This window comes from Melanotaenia boesemani, chromosome 11 (assembly GCF_017639745.1).
Source record: "Melanotaenia boesemani isolate fMelBoe1 chromosome 11, fMelBoe1.pri, whole genome shotgun sequence".
NCBI lineage: Eukaryota > Metazoa > Chordata > Actinopteri > Atheriniformes > Melanotaeniidae > Melanotaenia > Melanotaenia boesemani.
In genome coordinates, this window is record NC_055692.1 from 23,249,020 (window position 1) to 23,266,512 (window position 17,493).

At 37.8% G+C, this 17,493-nt stretch overlaps 2 protein-coding genes across 3 annotated transcripts in view; both read left to right on the forward strand.

The window, feature by feature from the left end:
• Positions 1-722: 722 nt before the first annotated feature.
• Positions 723-11,298, forward strand: LOC121649474 (rho-related BTB domain-containing protein 2-like). Of its 2 annotated transcripts, none has more exons than XM_042000329.1 (10): positions 723-1,140; positions 2,743-2,944; positions 3,076-3,179; positions 3,266-3,451; positions 3,553-4,493; positions 4,589-4,707; positions 5,913-6,063; positions 6,178-6,266; positions 7,012-7,117; positions 7,544-11,298. In XM_042000329.1, the coding sequence occupies exons 1-10, from the start codon at positions 1,079-1,081 to the stop codon at positions 7,744-7,746; spliced, it is 2,163 nt and encodes a 720-aa protein (XP_041856263.1). In that variant the 5' UTR covers positions 723-1,078; the 3' UTR covers positions 7,747-11,298. The 2 variants fall into 2 exon arrangements, with proteins under 2 accessions (XP_041856263.1, XP_041856264.1); XM_042000330.1 differs by having other exon boundaries at positions 724-1,333.
• A 90-nt stretch (positions 11,299-11,388) lies between these two features.
• Positions 11,389-17,493, forward strand: part of LOC121648421 (phosphatidylethanolamine-binding protein 4) — a 56,710-nt gene continuing 50,605 nt past the window's right edge. The window contains exons 1-3 of the mRNA XM_041998500.1: positions 11,389-11,492; positions 13,586-13,689; positions 13,822-13,954. Of these exons, the coding sequence (XP_041854434.1) occupies positions 11,490-11,492; positions 13,586-13,689; positions 13,822-13,954 (240 nt within the window). The 5' untranslated portion in view covers positions 11,389-11,489. The remainder of the gene's footprint in view (positions 11,493-13,585; positions 13,690-13,821; positions 13,955-17,493) is intronic.

Consider the following 17,493-nt stretch of genomic DNA (forward strand, 5'->3'; position numbering starts at 1 on the left):
AGTTAAGATGTACACACACCAGAGGGTGAGAGTATAAATTAAAAGGCGTAGTTCAAAGCAACCAAGGTTACGGAAGGAAGAAAAAAATGTGAAACTAACTCTTGAGATTGTGGTTGATGCAGATTTTTGCAAATTCCTTGATGTGACGTTGTGAAGAGTTCAGCAAACTGAACTGGAGCAGCAAATGCCATTGGACTAACAGTGAAAACTCTCTGGCCTTCATTCATCAGTTTACAATGGCTGCCGGTGACTGTGATAAATGGTAAGTAACCTTCTATTTATTTCTATTGTGTGTGTGTGTGTGTGTGTGTGTTGCCCTGAATGAAAAAATAAATAATAATAATAATAAAGCTACATCAGTTAAATTAGCAAATGTAACCTCGTGATTTGTAATATAATCCTTAGTGGTCATGGTTCTTTTTATATTGTTATTGGCACAGTGACGGGTCCAAACTGACAGTTCTGTCTTTTGTATGCAAACTTGATTTACTTATTAACCTGTTTAATTTTTTAAACTGCTAGACTGAATGTGTCTGCTGTAGCTGATATGTGCAGCTGCTATACTGTATTTGTGCACATACATCTCTTTTCTCTACACCCATGAGCCTGACGTTTAGTCCAGTAGCTGTTGTGCATGGTTTATCCAATTCTTCCTAAATATATGTTTTTTAAAAAAAACAGCCAACACAATAGAAACTGTTTAAAGTGAGTGCATGTTCTCGTTGGACGGGTGGCCACTCCATCTTTGGAGCTGTGGAATGAGATTTGTTCGACTTTAAAGTGGATCAGTGTTTTGTAATGATTTCCCCCCTCTGCGCGCCTGCCTATTATTAGCTACGGAGGCCTTACAGTAAGTGGAGTTGGCTCCATGACGGTCAGTGCTGCAGCTCTGCAACCCACCACTACACCGAGACCAGCGTTAATGTTTTTGGCGATGCAGTCGCACATATTCTATTGATCCAGGGGATTTTTTTCCCCCCCGAAACGTCTGCGCTCGGTCGGCAATTTTCAAGCCTCGTTCACCTTGCCTTGAAGATGAAGTTAAATACGAGCTGCCGTCAGGTGCAAGCCGCATCCGATGGATCCCTGCTTTTTATCAGGTTCATCGACCAACCCGATGCAGCACTTCCTTATGTTGCGGTAAGGGGGATCAACAACGTTTATGACAACGGAGTCTAACTGAATTTATTTCCTTATCGTTGGTGTTGCGATGGAATGAGTCGGAGCCAGATAAATAGGCTCAAGAGTCAGTGACGGGGCGTTGCATAACGTGTAATGCAGCAAAGCCTCATGACTAGTGTCTCGGTGGTGGAGGGACTGTTCGGTCCTTCTGGTAGGATATGCACAATTTTATCATCTTTGAAATAGCTGATGTCGGAGGATGCAATGTGTTCAGTAGCTTTGTATTTAAGATGATAATTTCAAGGCACCGTTTGGCTTATGTAGAACAAATGAGCATATTAAAAAAGATGTAATTCTAGAGTTGCGCAGTGTACTGTAGGCTGTGACAGGAAGGGCATATGGATAAACAATATTAAAGGCGATGTGTCTTTATATTGTCATGCAGGCCCAGTTTCAGGTCACACTGTGAAATGTTTATGCCCTAAGATATGCAAGACAAGGGATGTAGTTTGTGCAGTCAATGATCAGCAGATTTTCTGAATGACATCGACCTGCAACACAGTAGCCCATAATAGTGTATAGTGAGAAAATTAGTCAGTACAGAGCATTACATGAAAAGTAGATGCTGCTTTTTTATTTCTTGATATTGGCCTCCCTAAGTCAATGTATTTGCCACAAGAGGATGGCTAGCAGACGTCATTCATAGGATGACAGCACTATGACCATGTAAATATGAATGAATATCAAAGAGGGCGAAGAGCAGTGCTATAATGATTTTAAAGGGCACAACTTGGGGAAATGTTGAAGATTAAACATGCAAGCTTGAGATTGAAGTCCTGTGTATTATAATGACACAGCTTTAAACTGAAATAAAGTCAGATACTACCACCATTGCATAATTTGACTACTGATTTGGTACTGTATTTATTGAAAATAAGTAGAATTAAACCAAATCATTAAGAGTATAACAGAGAACATTGTTTGAGCTGTAACACAGTGATGCAGACCACGGTTTCCTTGGAAACCAGTTTAAATTCCCAAATTGTCATCTACCATTTTCAAGGCTCAAAAGGGGGGTATTCAGCTATTCCCTTTATTTAATTTATGTCCATGACGTTAATGCCCATCTGATACTGTATTTTTGAATTTATGTATGGGCTGTGATTAAGCTTATCTTTAAGGTAAAATTACTGTAATTTGATTGTAATAATAAAATAGGAAAGGCAATTTTGGTCATGCAGATTGAATTAAATATCAGACATGACATAATAGGGTTGCGTTTACTTATTCTAATCCAATGTAAAAAACCAGTTGGAAATAAATGCTTTTCTATATTAGTTAAAAATGTTGTGTTCCTCTCATTACTTAAATTAAAGCTGTATAATAGGACTGGTTTGTATTAAATCACTTGAATAAATTTTATGATGCTGGTCACTTTAAGGAGCGAGTATAGGGAACTTGTGAATGAGCACAGAGAAATCACGAGACCATCCATTGATAGCTCTGCAGGCAGACTGAGCAGTGCAGATGAGGACTCCTGAGTGCATGTGTTATGTCAGGATAATAGTGTAAGACGTCTCTGATCGTAGCTTTTTTGTGCTTCTCTATAAATTTCACCAGGCCCCAGCTGAACGATTCTGATATGGACTATGAGAGGCCAAACGTTGAAACTATCAAGTGTGTGGTAGTAGGAGACAATGCAGTTGGAAAGACCCGCCTTATTTGCGCCCGAGCCTGCAATGCCACACTGACTCAGTACCAGTTACTCGCTACACATGTGCCCACAGTCTGGGCAATTGACCAGTACAGAGTATGCCAAGAAGTGAGTATGAAAGCTTTAAACTTTAAACAGTTTGCTTGCATGTTTTTGCATTATTCATATTGATTTATAGTATTTTAGTTTATTACCTAAACTAGTGGTTGAATATCTATAAATCTTTTATCTCTGTAAAGGTGTTAGAACGCTCCAGAGATGTAGTGGATGACGTCAGTGTGTCTCTCCGGCTCTGGGATACTTTTGGAGACCATCACAAGGACCGGCGTTTTGCTTATGGCAGGTGAGAAGACTTGTAAGACATTGCTGGTCTATCAGTGCTTGCTATGATACTAAGACGAAATAATTTGAACTTTTTCTTCCTTTCAGGTCTGATGTTGTGGTACTGTGTTTCTCAATCGCCAATCCCAACTCACTGTACCATGTGAAGACAATGTGGTACCCTGAAATCAAGCACTTCTGCCCCCGCGCTCCTGTCATATTGGTAGGCTGCCAGCTGGACCTGCGCTATGCAGACCTAGAAGCAGTAAACAGGGCACGGAGACCATTAGCCAGGTAATTGGACTTATATTCTTTAAGTTAATGGTAGCTGGAAATATGTCATATTTACTTTTTCTATTTACAGAATTGCCTTTGAAATATTCCCTTGTTTTCAGGCCAATTAAATCCAATGAGATTCTTCCTCCAGAGAGAGGCCGGGAGGTGGCCAAAGAGTTGGGAGTGCCATATTATGAAACCAGTGTTGTTGCTCAGTTTGGAGTCAAGGACGTCTTTGATAATGCCATCCGAGCTGCTCTCATCTCACGCCGCCATCTGCAGTTTTGGAAATCTCACCTCAGAAATGTTCAGCGGCCTCTCCTTCAAGCGCCCTTCCTGCCTCCAAAACCTCCCCCACCTATTATCACTGTGCCTCCTCCCCCATCCACCACAGAGGAGCATCCAGTTGGTCTTCTAGAGGACCCACACTGTGCTGATGTCATCCTGGTTTTGCAGGAGCGACAGAAAATCTTTGCACACAAGATATACTTGGCAACATCCTCCTCAAAGTTCTACGACCTCTTTATCATGGACACACAGAATGAGGAGGCTGAAAAGCCCCCTCGGGCCCCTCTTTCTGGGAGAGAGCTGCTGATGCGTGCTGCTAGTTTTGACGTGTGTGAGAGCAACGATGATGGAGATAGAGCTAACCTGAGAGCCTGCACTAGTGATGGGACCTTGAAAGACTCTGAAGGGGGCAGACGAGGCAGGTTGCTTTCCTCGTGGAGTCGAGCCTTTGTCAGCATCCAGGAAGAGCTGGTAGAAGACCCTGTAACATACAGCCCCAGACCCATGACTGTAGTACACATGGACCAGTCCATGCAGCTTGGCCCTTTTCGAGCAGTTCTCCGCTACCTGTATACAGGTGAGCTAGATGAGAATGAGAAAGAGCTAATGCAAATTGCACACATTGCTGAGCTGCTGGAGGTCTTTGATCTGCGGATGATGGTGGCAAACATACTTAACAATGAAGCCTTCATGAATCAAGAAATCACCAAAGCCTTCCATGTACGCCGCACAAACAGAGTCAAAGAGTGTTTGGCCAAAGGCACCTTTTCCGGTGAGTGAACATCATTATTCCTGCTTGTACATCTGTGTTGCATGAAGTTAAGTGGATGCAGTTGTGAATAAGGTATTTTACTGTGATTTTTGCAGATGTAGTATTTAAACTAGATGATGGGACTATCATGGCCCACAAGCCCTTACTCATTTCTAGTTGTGACTGGATGGCAGCTATGTTTGGTGGGCCCTTTGTGGAGAGTTGCACCAAAGAGGTAAGCTTCGTAAAGACCAAAAGGATAACAAAACAGGAATACTACATTATTTAAAGGTTCTGTTAAACTTGTTTTCCAGTGGACTCATAAAGAATAGAAAAGAAATTATTTAATAGTTGCAAAAAGCACACAAGCAATGCAAACATCATTACATGTCCTGACCTTAATTTAAATCCAATGGAAGATGTGTGCAAAGTATAATTCAATTAGAGGATTCCAAATCTGTTTTAATACAATTAAGCTGGCTTTGTGATCCCAACATACTGCAGCTCTCTCAGCTATGTTACTTTGTTTTTCTAAGTTAGCAAATAATAGCATTTGATAATAATACATATTAGAGAAAAGAAAACTTCTCCTGATAGTTTAGGATTCAGATAAAGAGGTTTTGCATGATCGAAAGTCAGAGTATTCCAGTGCTATTTTTAGCTACACTGGCCAATTATCAGCTTTAAGAGTCTGCAACACATGTTTTTCTTTTCTGTTGATCCTTGCTGCTGCAGGCAAAGTACACACAAAATTTGAAAATAATTAGATTTTAAATTATTGTATTGTTGCTTTAGCACATCTCTGAATAGAACGATTATCCTTTATCACTTAATGTAAATCCAAATGTAATAAGTTGGATCCTGTAGCTGTGGATTTCTATACTCATGTCACAGATGTCCTGCAAATGCCCTCAAATATGTTTCTCACTTATGAGATGCTTCGGTTAAAATAGTCTGCTAAATTAATGTAATGGAAAACTTTACTAATTCTTTATTAAAGAATGTGCATTATATTTATTTATGTGTTAAATTTTTATTTTGAGGTCCATTAGATAGGTTTACATTGCTTCATGTAAAAAAAAAAAAAAGAAGAAACATGTCTTATTTTCCCTCATACTGTATATTGCTGCATCAGTTCTAGGTAGGCAGATATTGTGCAAATGAGTTACATACTAAAGCAGCCAATGAGTGTAAAAATTTTAAAAAAAGAAGCCTGGATTGCCAACCAGCGTTTCAGGCAATTAAATAAAATTATGTTGAAGCAAATAACTTCCATTTTGTTTGGATTTTTGGCTTTGTAACTCTGGAGATTTTTACATGCACAAAAATGTGTATGACTAGTGAAGGAAAGGGAAATTGTCACAATTTATTCAAGTAATCCAGCCAATAAAACTCCCTAGCTTCTAAGTTATGATTACATCCTGTGTTTCTGTTCCTAAGGTGCTGTTTCCCAACACAACTCGCAGCTGTATGAGGGCTGTGCTGGAGTATCTCTACACAGGGAGGTTTTGTTCTCGGCCTGACCTGGATGCAATGGAGCTCATTGTTCTTGCCAATCGTCTTTGCCTCCCCCACCTGGTTGCACTTACAGGTATTACATTCAGTATAGTTAGTACCCAGCAAACTACAGGTTTGTATTACAGAAAGCCTTTGTGCACCTTTTCAAATCAGCGACTACAGCATCTAGCTTTTATGTTTCTTTCAGAGCTCTACACAGTGACAGTATTGACAGAGGCAGCGATGATGGGAGCTGACATTGATGGAGATGTGCTGGTCTACTTGGATATGGCTCAGGTAATATGAGCTGTCAATTACTCCAAATAGGGATGGCACCTTAAGCCCTTATTTATGCTTCAACAAACTGGATCTTTATTAATGAGGCCATTACTCAGAGAGAACAGCTGTGGAGGCTGAAATAATCTTTTAACCGAGTAGATGAGGCCAAATAAGTGGTTTTTCCACAGTTTTCTACCTCATCAGTAAGGCTGGGTGGCAAAACATGTAAAAAAAAAGTGTATTTTTGCGGCAAATTGATTTATTACTAGTTTTGTTGCAAATATTTTAGCCATAAAAATAAAAATGAGATTAAACATAAGTAGAAAAGGTCTTACATATAAGCTTTACCAGGCAGCATTTCAGGGAAAAGGTGGTTTTTAATTTCCTGCTACTTTATTAATTTCAAATATATGTGCTAGTGTAGGTTGCCAGGTTAATGCCATCTTACTATATTTATAATAATATTGATAAAAATACTTTTCTTATGAGCAGCTGAAAAAATTATATATATATAAATATATATATATATATATATATATATATATATATATATGGAGAGAGAGAGAGAGAATCTCCTGCAAGTAATCTCATGGGAAATAAACTAGAATGGACACAGTACTCCAGTTAAATACTAATAAAGATATTTCTTTCTTTGACAGATTAAAAACTTTGCTGTTCAGTTTAACCTAAATAATGCAATAAAATCTCTTCCTTCAGGGAACAGATCCTGCACAGAAATAACTATAATTTTGTATCTTGACAGTTCCACGGTGCCCAGCAGCTCACTGGATGGTGTCTGCATCACATCTGTACCAACTACAATAGTGTCTGCCGAAAATTTCCCCGCGATATGAAGGCCAAGTCTACAGGTAAGATACATATGATCTGCTATGATTTACTAGCACTTAAATGATATTCAACACCTTTTCATTTAAAGTGAACACTTAGCTGACATAGACTAAGACCAACAATAAAAGATAATAATAATTAAGCTACTTTTTTGCAACAGTTTAAAAAGATTAGACTTTCTTTGTTTGGTCTTGTGGAACATAGCACAGAAAACTGGCCTAAAGAAAATAAGTTTGTCATAGTTGATTGAACTTAGTGGATATTTTCCCCCACAGTAAGCCTGTTTCACTGTATAGTGCTGTATAGTGAGGGACTCCTAAAATTACCATCTATGATGTGCTGGTTTAATCAATAATCCAAAACTGTTATAATCTCAGGTTGTTCTGACAGAAATAGATTCTTAAAAGTTGGCTGGCATTTTCCTGAAACAAATTATTCTGACACAGAGAACCAAGAATACTTTGAGAAACATCGCTGGCCACCTGTTTGGTACTTGAAAGAAGATGACCACTACCAAAGAGCACGCAAAGAGCGTGACAAGGAGGACTACCTGTACCAGAGACGGCAATGTAAACGCAAGTGGCTCTTCTGGAACCTTCCCTCCTCCCCAAACTCAAACTCTCCCTCTGGCTCATCTGCTGTCATCTGACCCAGTGGTAAGGTCATACCAAGTCTGGAGTGCATAGCTGTGTGAGTGCAAGTTGTAAAAGATACAGCAGAAGTTAAGCACTGCTTACTTGGTGCACCCAAATATTCAGGCGTGCTGTTTCTCGTCCTGCCTAGACAGGCAAACAACACTCCAGGCAAGTGAGATTAGGTCAGTCTGGTGTATAAAGTGATGAGTTTTCTTCCTTAGAATTTAGCTTTAGCTTGGTTTGTATAATGACTTGAACCTCAGTGACATAAACCTTATTGATAAATGTTAGTGTAACTGGCGCAAACATTAACTCGTGTTCCACCATCTGAGTATTACACTTATAAAAATGGGACTCTGCTGGCACAGATCTCTCCACCTGTGGTTAAATTTATCATCAGTTAATCAGTGAACTGATAACCAAGTGCTGCTTATCGGCTGCAACAACCAGCAATTCAAGACAATTCTTAAGTCTCAGAGATGTAACAATTTGCCCTTAAGTGTTTGTACAATCTGCCAAACTGCATGTACAGTATGATTTCATAGATCAGGTGGAACATAAGCATGGCCTGGCTGGAAACAGTTACTGGATTCATTCATTCAAACTGCTCTCATCATGATCATATCAGCATAAAAGAAAAACAATACTAGCCACTTCTACTCCTGTCAATTTTTATACTGTAACGTAATTTGATTTCTAATTATTTGTGCACAGCTTACACAACTAAAAACAGTGTGAGTCTGGACACACCATTTACATATTGTTATTTGTGGCTTTTTGTCACAAAAGGGCTTCATTTCACACAAATGCATTCAGTGTCCTGTGACAAAAGATAATTCAAATCAAGACAAATATGTTTATTTTCTGAAAAATGTCAGGAAAAAAAACAAGAAATAATTTATATGTGTTGCTGAATGAGACTTCCTAGCGCACATTTTCCAGGATCAATCAGTTTTATACTGAATGGCTCCATCCTCTTGATCACTGTTGTCCAGGAAAACAACCCATAATGCATTTATTTCAGAGTTGAAGGTAATTACAATTCTTTTATGTATGTATCTGTCTCTGGTGGTGATTTCACCTTTAGAGATTTATCTTAAATTAGAGGCAACCTCCTGACTGTCTGAAGTTTGGATATGTAAGACTTGTACGTCTGAAAGGCCTGGGTGAGGTCTTCTCTGCAACGCTAGCACTTTCTGGACTCCACAGAGACACACACAAGAACCTCAAGTAGCAGCATTAAGGACTGTATGGCGTTATGACAAACGGAGCAGAGGAGGAAACAAGGCCAAGATATTTAATCTGTTTTCAAAACAGATGGGAAGATCAAATCCTTTTTCTTGATTTGTTTTGCATACCTCATAGGTACATGTTCAAGATTGTCATCTACTGCTGTACTTGATTGTAGGATGAGCTGCAGAATTACTTGTATAAGCAGGCGTGGTGCTTAGTGAAGATCGGTTGTATTGTAAATTGTATAAATTTCATATAAACCGCAAATAACTTGCATCACTCTAATGTGCTGTTACCTAATATTGTGCACTGCAGGCAGTGAGCAGAATCTTACAGTATTATTGAGTAATACTGAATAAACTTGACTTTTCTGACTTGTATTTAGTTACAGTGCAGCTACAAACTGTTGCTGAAAATTACTGAACACTCATTGTGCTGACCTCCAGGTACATCTGTTATATACTTTGGTTTATACTGAATTACTGGCAGTTCAATATAACAGTTGAAAAATAGTAAAAAATGATAACAGTGCAAAGTAACGTAGACATATGCATATATAAATGGCATCATTAAGGTTTTGTGGCACATTCATAAAACATGCAGTTATCAAAACAGTGATTGTATTTGCTTGTGTAACATATGTTAACTGAAAGCTTGCTTTAATGCTATTTATCATTGATATATCATTGGATGTTGTTTTCCACTCTTTCCAGACATTTAGAGCCAAACAAAGAGCTTAAGATTATTAGATAGTATAAATCAATCAGTGACAAAACTAATTTCCCTTTTATATCAACTTCTTAATAACTACATAGCATAAAATGCTTCACCAGATTGTTTGCCATTTAAAATGTTAGACATGTAGTTGTGCTGGTACTTTAGGCAGTGACTTTAAATTAGTCTTGATTTTTTTACAGTTTCTATTCCTAATTAAAGACAATATATCTTGATTTTTCAAATATATTGGCCCACATATTCAGTCATAAGGAAACACACGAACCTCCAGAAATATTGTAGAGGTATATACTAATTCTAAATTATAATATGCCATTTGAGTATTATGTAATGTCTAGTTCACACAAAATTCTGTTTAGCTTAACAGGTTAACAGCTGAAAGTCTTGGAGGAGGAAGGTCTTGGTGGTGCAACTGATACAGTTCATAGACATGCATTTCATTCCTCAGTGCATTGCATCTCTCAGTGAATCTTCTGCTGATGTTTTGCATCAACAACACCCCATGCCTTAATGTACAGTGTACTGTAGTGTAAGGTATTGAATGTAAAGTATTGTTGCTGTGGTCACTATCTTGTTTTGTTATGTCTTAAGCTGCCATGGTGCTCTCTGCGCTGTGGGTTAATTTATAAATGTGCCCAATCCTTAAGCTGGGTGTAAAGCAGTAGGTTTTTGACAACCATAGGGAGTTTGAGGAGCGTGCTTCAGTTTAACTACTGCTAAGGGTTTGTCATTTAAAAACATAAAAAAAACCAAACAAATTAAAGACTCTGAGCACCAAGGCTGCTTTGGACTAATGACTAATCATCAACTTGTGACATTGACCATGAAATGAATGCAGGGAGTTCACATTCATTTGATTGTTTCAAAGTTTCTTTAATGAGCTTTTGATTTTACTCAGTTACAAAATGCTGAGACTGATATTAACTCAAATACATATACATTTATATATATATATATATATATATATATATATATATATATATATATATATATATATATATATATATATAGTGCAATGATTTCTGCATTGGCATAGGAATTGACACAAGCATTTGCATATTGTAACATAGACCCGATTTTGTACTATGCACATTTAAAAGTCTGACTTTGAAACTACAAAATTGCACTGCTTTGTAGGACCAGGTTCTCTTCAATTTGCATCAAATGGTATTGCAACATTATTAGATATGTATATAATATCAGGTAAGAAAAACAGATTAGATCACAAATTACAATGAAGTTGTCACTGGGGCCCTTTTCCATGTGTTTGGGTGCTATATCACAGCTGCACAGAAGCACAAACCAAAGGGAGCTTTAGCAGCACCAGGACTGTATTGTATATGCTGCACAATCACTACTGTATAGTTTAAGAGGCCTTGTTCAGGAATGGTTGTTAAAAAAAAAAAAAAAAAAGATAAAAGAAAAAAAAAAAAGAAGAAGAATGTTTTCTCAGTGTTTGATGCCTGGTTGACTTTTCAGTAGTCTCCAGGTATTTTTGTTCTCAAGAGTTGTTTTTATGATTTAGGAGCTGTACATCTGGAATTCTGTAGCATGTGTTCTTGAAAATGTGTAAATAATATTTAATAAATAAACAAAGACCAACATGTGCAGTGCGGTTACCGCGCCAGTCTTTCTTTGTAAGCTGTTTTCATGATGACGCATAAAAACTTTTGCAGCTTCACAGGTCAGCGGGAACCATTTCTGCGCAGGCGCAAGAAGAGCAACAGGAGCGTCTGACCGACACATAAGGAAATCTGCGGCAAAACACAAGAACACAACTTTTTAAAAGATGGTAACAGTCATTACAAAGTAAAGTAGCTTGCATAATGCTAGATAAAATAACAACAGTCTGCATACAGCTTCATTTACTAACTGCTTACGGGCACTTCATAAATTGTTCAGCGTGGACGTTAAAATGAGACTATACGCGCAAATTTAAGCAAGATTAAACGAACTCTTGCTAATTAGAAGTTTTACACGACTCCAAAGAGAATCGCTTTTAATACAAGCTTGCGTTTGTTTTCAGGAAATGGGAAAACCGTGCTTCAAGCTTAAGTTAGGCTATTCATAGAAACACACCAGAGTATTTGTTGTCAAGCGCGTGACCTATGGGGTTGAATCATTAGTTATTTAGTAATGACACATTTTCAAACGGCAACTTCAGTTAATTAAGACTAAAGTCTGTGTTATCTGTATTATAACGTTGTTCATGAGTTGTCCAACAGATGTGTGTGTATGTGTGTGTGTGGTATTCAGAATATGCAGCAGGTGAATATTTATCCGGAACTGGGCGGTTATATCCTCAAGAAACAAACTTGAAGTAGACCCTCAATTCCACGGAAGGCCGCAAGGAGTTGTGGGAGAGAATTATCCCCCGTCTTTCATAAATGATGCCCCTGTGTATTTTCTGGGGTCTTAAAGTAACCACTAGAGCTCATTTTCTTAGTATTTGGAGAATTCTAACAGTTCGACTATTCTTCTCTTTTTCTGCATTTACGAAATGCTTAAAAGTTCTGCAATTTTGAGCAAAGACGTCATGATGAGTAAGGGGTATCTGCACCGTCGGATGTCCCATTTTTCTCTAGAGCTATTTTATAGAAATATGAATTATTAAGTGTAAGCATAATAAAGAACAGGCTACGCATTATGTTCTGTGAGAAAATCCTGCATGTGAGGGACTCAGTGTCAGTAATTACATTTAAAAAGAAGGTTCTCACATGGATGACTTCAGTCCTGTGGCTTCTGGTACAGCAGAAATAGGACTAGTGGTCACTTCTTGCTGCATTACTGAGTTGTGTTTACTGTAAAAGGATAAGGGTCTAAAGGATCATCTTGTAAGATACTAAATGATATTTCCTTTCAGCCAAATCAGGGCGTATTTGTTTGACTGCAGTTTTCAGCTAGAGCCATTAAATACACCTTGCTGGTACAGACAGAATCAGAACTGCCTTAATTCTTTGTAGATTCAACAAGGTGTTGTAAACTTTCCTCAAAGGTTTTGATCCATTTTGACATGAAAGCACATCCATGATGTGAATCTACCACTCCACCACATCTCAAAGGTGCTCTACTATATAGAGATCTGATGACTGTAGATGCCATTGGAGTACAGCAAAGTTATTGTCACATTCAAGAAAGAGGATTTGAGCTTTGTGACATGGTGCATTATCCTGCTGGAAGTAGCCATCAGAAGATGGTACACTGTGGTCATAAAGGGATGGACATAGTCAGCAACAATACTCAGGTAGGCTGTGGTGTTTAAACAATGCTGTGGTAATAATAGGCCCAAAGTATACTAAAAAAAAAAAAAAATCCCCTAACCAAGTACACCACCACCCTGCCTCTCGCCTAGTAGCTGCCAGGATGGGCTCCAGCCCCCATGTGACCCTGCATTGGAATAAGCTGGTATAGGAAAAGGATGGATGGAATTACACCCCCAACAGTTGATACAAGGCAGGATGGATCTGTGCTTTCATGTTGTTTATGCCAAAATCTGATCCCACCATCTGAAGGTTGTAGCTGAAATTGAGACTCATCAGACCAGACAACATTTTGCCATTTTTCTATTGTCCAGTTTTGGTGAATCTGTGTGAATTGTAGTATCAGATTTCTGTTTTTGCTGACAGCTGTGGCACCCACCGTGGTCGTCTGCTTGCTGAAGCCCATCTGCTCGGTTTGAACTTCAATAAGTTAAGCCGAAACACAATGAGTTGCTGCTATCTAATTGGCTGATTAGCCATTTAATTATTGAACAGGAGTACCCAATAAAGTGGCCAGTGAGTGTATGTATGCATACACTGTACAGTATTATTGTAGAGCAATCTAATGATGCAGCGGAAAATTCAAACACTCCACTAGTGCTTACTATCCATTGCTACTCCGCAGGGTGTCCCAGCACCTTTTTTGGTGCTATTTTTCTTCACTTTGTGGCCTGACAAGGTGGAACCAAAACAAGATGCACTGGACCCGCTCGATGCTTCTTTCTGTCAGTAAGTAGCCATAATGCCTCAGAGATGTGATTTTAGAAACACTATAATGATGCTTCACATGTTTTTACTACATATTTTATGTATGTTTTGACTCCTGGCTGATTTTCATCTTTGTAATCATCCTAAATAAAGTGGTGGACTTCAAGTGACCTATCCTGAGCTGGACATCAACAAATGTCTCGTAATTTCAAAAGATCTGAAACTCAGAGAGAAAGTCAGCACCATCTGGAAAGCCCCACAGATTTCCTTTTCTGGAGCAAAGAAGGTAAAATAAGGTTTGCAGGTTATCAGAGTCGTCATATATTCCAGGTTTGCCTGTAAAAGTTGTGACTGGTGGATGAATTGATTGCCTTACAGTTTACAGTTAAGCATGTACAAAAGACAACAGTTATTTTACTGTCTTCAACAAATTTCAAGTATTTTATCTATTTTTATGTATCAGTAAAGTGGACTCAGCTGTTGAAGAACAGAAATATTTCATTTATTGAACAGAAACATGTTTTTATTTCAGTAACTCGTGGAAGCTTTTTATGGTCTGTGGAAGATTTAATGGGCCAATGTGCAGATGCTGATTGTTAACACTAGAGTGCAGTAAAGTTTTAAATAATCTGCATGTCTTTGACCACCGCCGAGCTTTGGTTACTTTTTTGAATGTTCCAAATAAGTAGCTAACTTATAGTCATGAAATTACTTTTTTTTTTTTTTTTTTTTGCTTTTTTTGTATTCCTTTCTCTATCCTCAAGCATCTAATGTAATAACAAACACTGTTTTTATGATTGCTCTGCACTCATTGTTGACTGATTGGTGACTGTAGTAATATCTATCACCAGAGGGAGGTGGTAGTACCTCATGCTTACAATCTCCCCAATAAGAAGTTGATTTAAACAAAGGTTGGTTGTGTGTACACATAGTTTTTATTGTCATTAATGCCAGATGTCATAAATTATAAAGGTGATTATAACCTTGGTGTTTTAGGGAGAAACTGAGAAAAGAGGCAATAAATCTTAACGTCACTGAGATGTCAGATGCAATTTTTAGACTGAAGTGCAGTGGACAGCTCACAAAGCTGTATGCTGATATAATTTTGAGCAGCACAATATCCTTTAGGGGTCTAAAAAGTTTGAGTGAAAAACTTTAACTCAGATTTAACAACCCAACAGCCTTAAAAAGCTGAATTTTGTAATTTGGTATTGTTAGTGTGTGTGTTTGTGTGTATATGTGTGTGTGTGTGTGTGTGTGTGTGTGTTTTCAAAATTGTTAGGCTGTGTCCTAATACAGATCCTAATGAGTGCATTTTAAAATAATTGTGTATTATTTAAAATGAGAGAATATAAAAAAACTTATGTGTCAGAATGTTATCTGGTGATTATAAGTAAGACAACAGAAAAACTGCAAATGCTTATAAGAGCAGCAAAATATTTACATAATAGCCCCATTAAATACATTTTATACCATGCAAATAAAAAAAGCCATATCATCAGGTACGTTGAGTTGAGAAGGAGACATTTATGTTTAAGATCTATGCAGTATATATCTTTAAATGTTTGTCAGGGGATCATCTTCTGTGTAGCTCTACTTTGGAGAAGCAAATTTCTGTCCTCTGAAAACCTACAGAAAATCCAACATCTTTAAATTGAAAACTTAAATTGAAAGCTACCTCAATTTAAGAGCTAGTTTATGGATTCCAGAGCTAAGCAGTCTAGCCTGAACATGATCTATTGCCCTCCTGTTGCCCAAACTCCATTTGATCTATGGTCGTATTATCTATAATGCTGTCTTACATGATTCTCTTTTATTGCCAGAATCGGTGTCAGACAGCAAAACAGATTACATGTTAGATTAAATCAATACCAACTTTATTTACTGAGCTTTGAAATGTGATTCTCCATTTCTCCTGACACTTACATAAACTCAAGCTATTGAAGGTTCAGATTGTTGCTTGTGGTTCTGTGGTTGGTCTGCTGGACCATCACGCTTTCTGTCGCTGCACCATGCTGCCAGCACTGGTGCTTTTCTCTGCCACTTAGCCCTTGTACCCAATAGCCAGAATACAAAATAGTGGCCGTTGAAATCCACCCACTGAAACACCCACTTCATTACTGGGATGGGATGTATGCCTGCTGAGTAATTGTAATGAAACACAGTGGGCAGTAGTCCCATAAACCTGCCTCTAAAGACGTGCTCATGACCAAAAACAAAAGCAAAGGACCACAGAAACTGCAGATTTCTGTGGCCAAACTTCAGAGCTGCAGTTCAGCTCTCCACTTATGTAACACAAACCTGGCATGTGTGTTAATGGAGCATTTTTAGAAATCCTAGTTACACTCAGAAGCCTCAAATACAGCAACAGTTTGTTCTGAGTGGGATATGTATTGCCTAATTGGACCAAATTGCACAAGAACGTTGCTCGATTTCAGTAAGTCCTGAAAAGGTAGTGCAATAGTGTCAACCAGTGTTGAACAAAAGGAAACATGTTTACACATCATTGTTTTAGTCTGAATTGCTGAAGCCCACCGTGCACATTTTTAAACACAGGAACTTGTTCTTTTCTTGTAGTTTCATGAATTTAATTATTGGGCTTTTTAAAAAAGTTGTAGAGAAATTATGTAATGACTACAGCAGCTCAGGCAAAGAAAGTTGAGGACAGTGCATGGAAGTTTTATTGTTTGTCTTTCAGAAAGTAAGGGCATTTATTTTAATTTAAACCTCAATTCCTTATTAGGTTTCACACCAGTGATGAAAACATCTGTTACGGGTCAAATCTACTTGTACTAAATACTTTTATTGAAGTATACTTGTTTCATAAAGCTTCAGACAATACAAATAGTTCATACAGAGGAAGGTTTTTGGATCCCAAAGAGAATACATAATCACCTTCTCCACTTTAGAATCTGGACTCTAGTTTCAGTCAACATAAAACTCGACTGTAAATGCCAAAATGCTTTTAGGAAATTTGGATTCACAGTAAGGAAGAGAAATGTGAGTTCATCATGTTGATAGAAGCTCTTTGGAGAGCAGCAAAGTTGGCTGGGGGACAGAAAATCCTTAAAATAAAGTAGTGCCTGCAGAGAAGACGAGCAAAAATGGAAAAGAAAATATAAAAAAAGGATTTAAAAACCTTGAGTTGATTCAACTATGTGCCAGGTCATACAGGTGTGTGTGTGTACTTTACCAAATTTCATCTTTAACTTTTGTAATCATAATGCTTAATTTATCTGTTTTTTTTTATTAGTTCATAAAATGATTACATTTATTAGACATATTTTTAATTTGCAGGACATCTTATAAAATGCCTTCAGCCCTTTTTTTTCTTTAAATGAAGAAATGATCATATAGAAAATATGATTCATTTTCCTGGATCTCATATGCATCTTTGTGAGAATTGCTGTGTTTGATTCTCAGCTGAGACATAAATTTGCGCTGAATAATTATTAAAATTCTTATTTTAGTCTTTAGATGGTCATCTTTCATTGATGTTGTTTGTGTAAACAGCACAGACCACACTGCTGCTATCTTTACCGCATAGTTACTCCAAATTTGGAGACAGTTTTGGAGGTTTTTCTTTTTTAGTAAGGACCATAGCCACAGGGCACATTCTTAGACATGGGGGATTTCAAAGCCTTGTTTTTGGGAAGACGTTTCTTGCATCTGGTGGATGGAATGAGGGTTTAAACCATTACTGCGATTAGAGCTGCCTCACTATGATCTCTTGAGCTTGCTTACTGCTGCTAATAGCTGTTTCCTCTATATTTCCCCTCTATCTTTTTTCTTTTTCGCTTTCTCTCTCTCCGTGAATGATTTTTA

What these genes read in the sequence shown, in the direction of transcription:
- LOC121649474 (XM_042000329.1), top strand. Translation starts at nt 1,079, where the DNA reads ATGGATCCCTGCTTTTTATCAGGTTCATCGACCAACCCGATGCAGCAC. An exon ending in CCACCTGGTTGCACTTACAG is followed by an intron (nt 6,064 to 6,177) that starts GTATTACATTCA and finishes TGTTTCTTTCAG; the next exon opens with AGCTCTACACAGTGACAGTA. An exon ending in TATGAAGGCCAAGTCTACAG is followed by an intron (nt 7,118 to 7,543) that starts GTAAGATACATA and finishes ATTCTGACACAG; the next exon opens with AGAACCAAGAATACTTTGAG.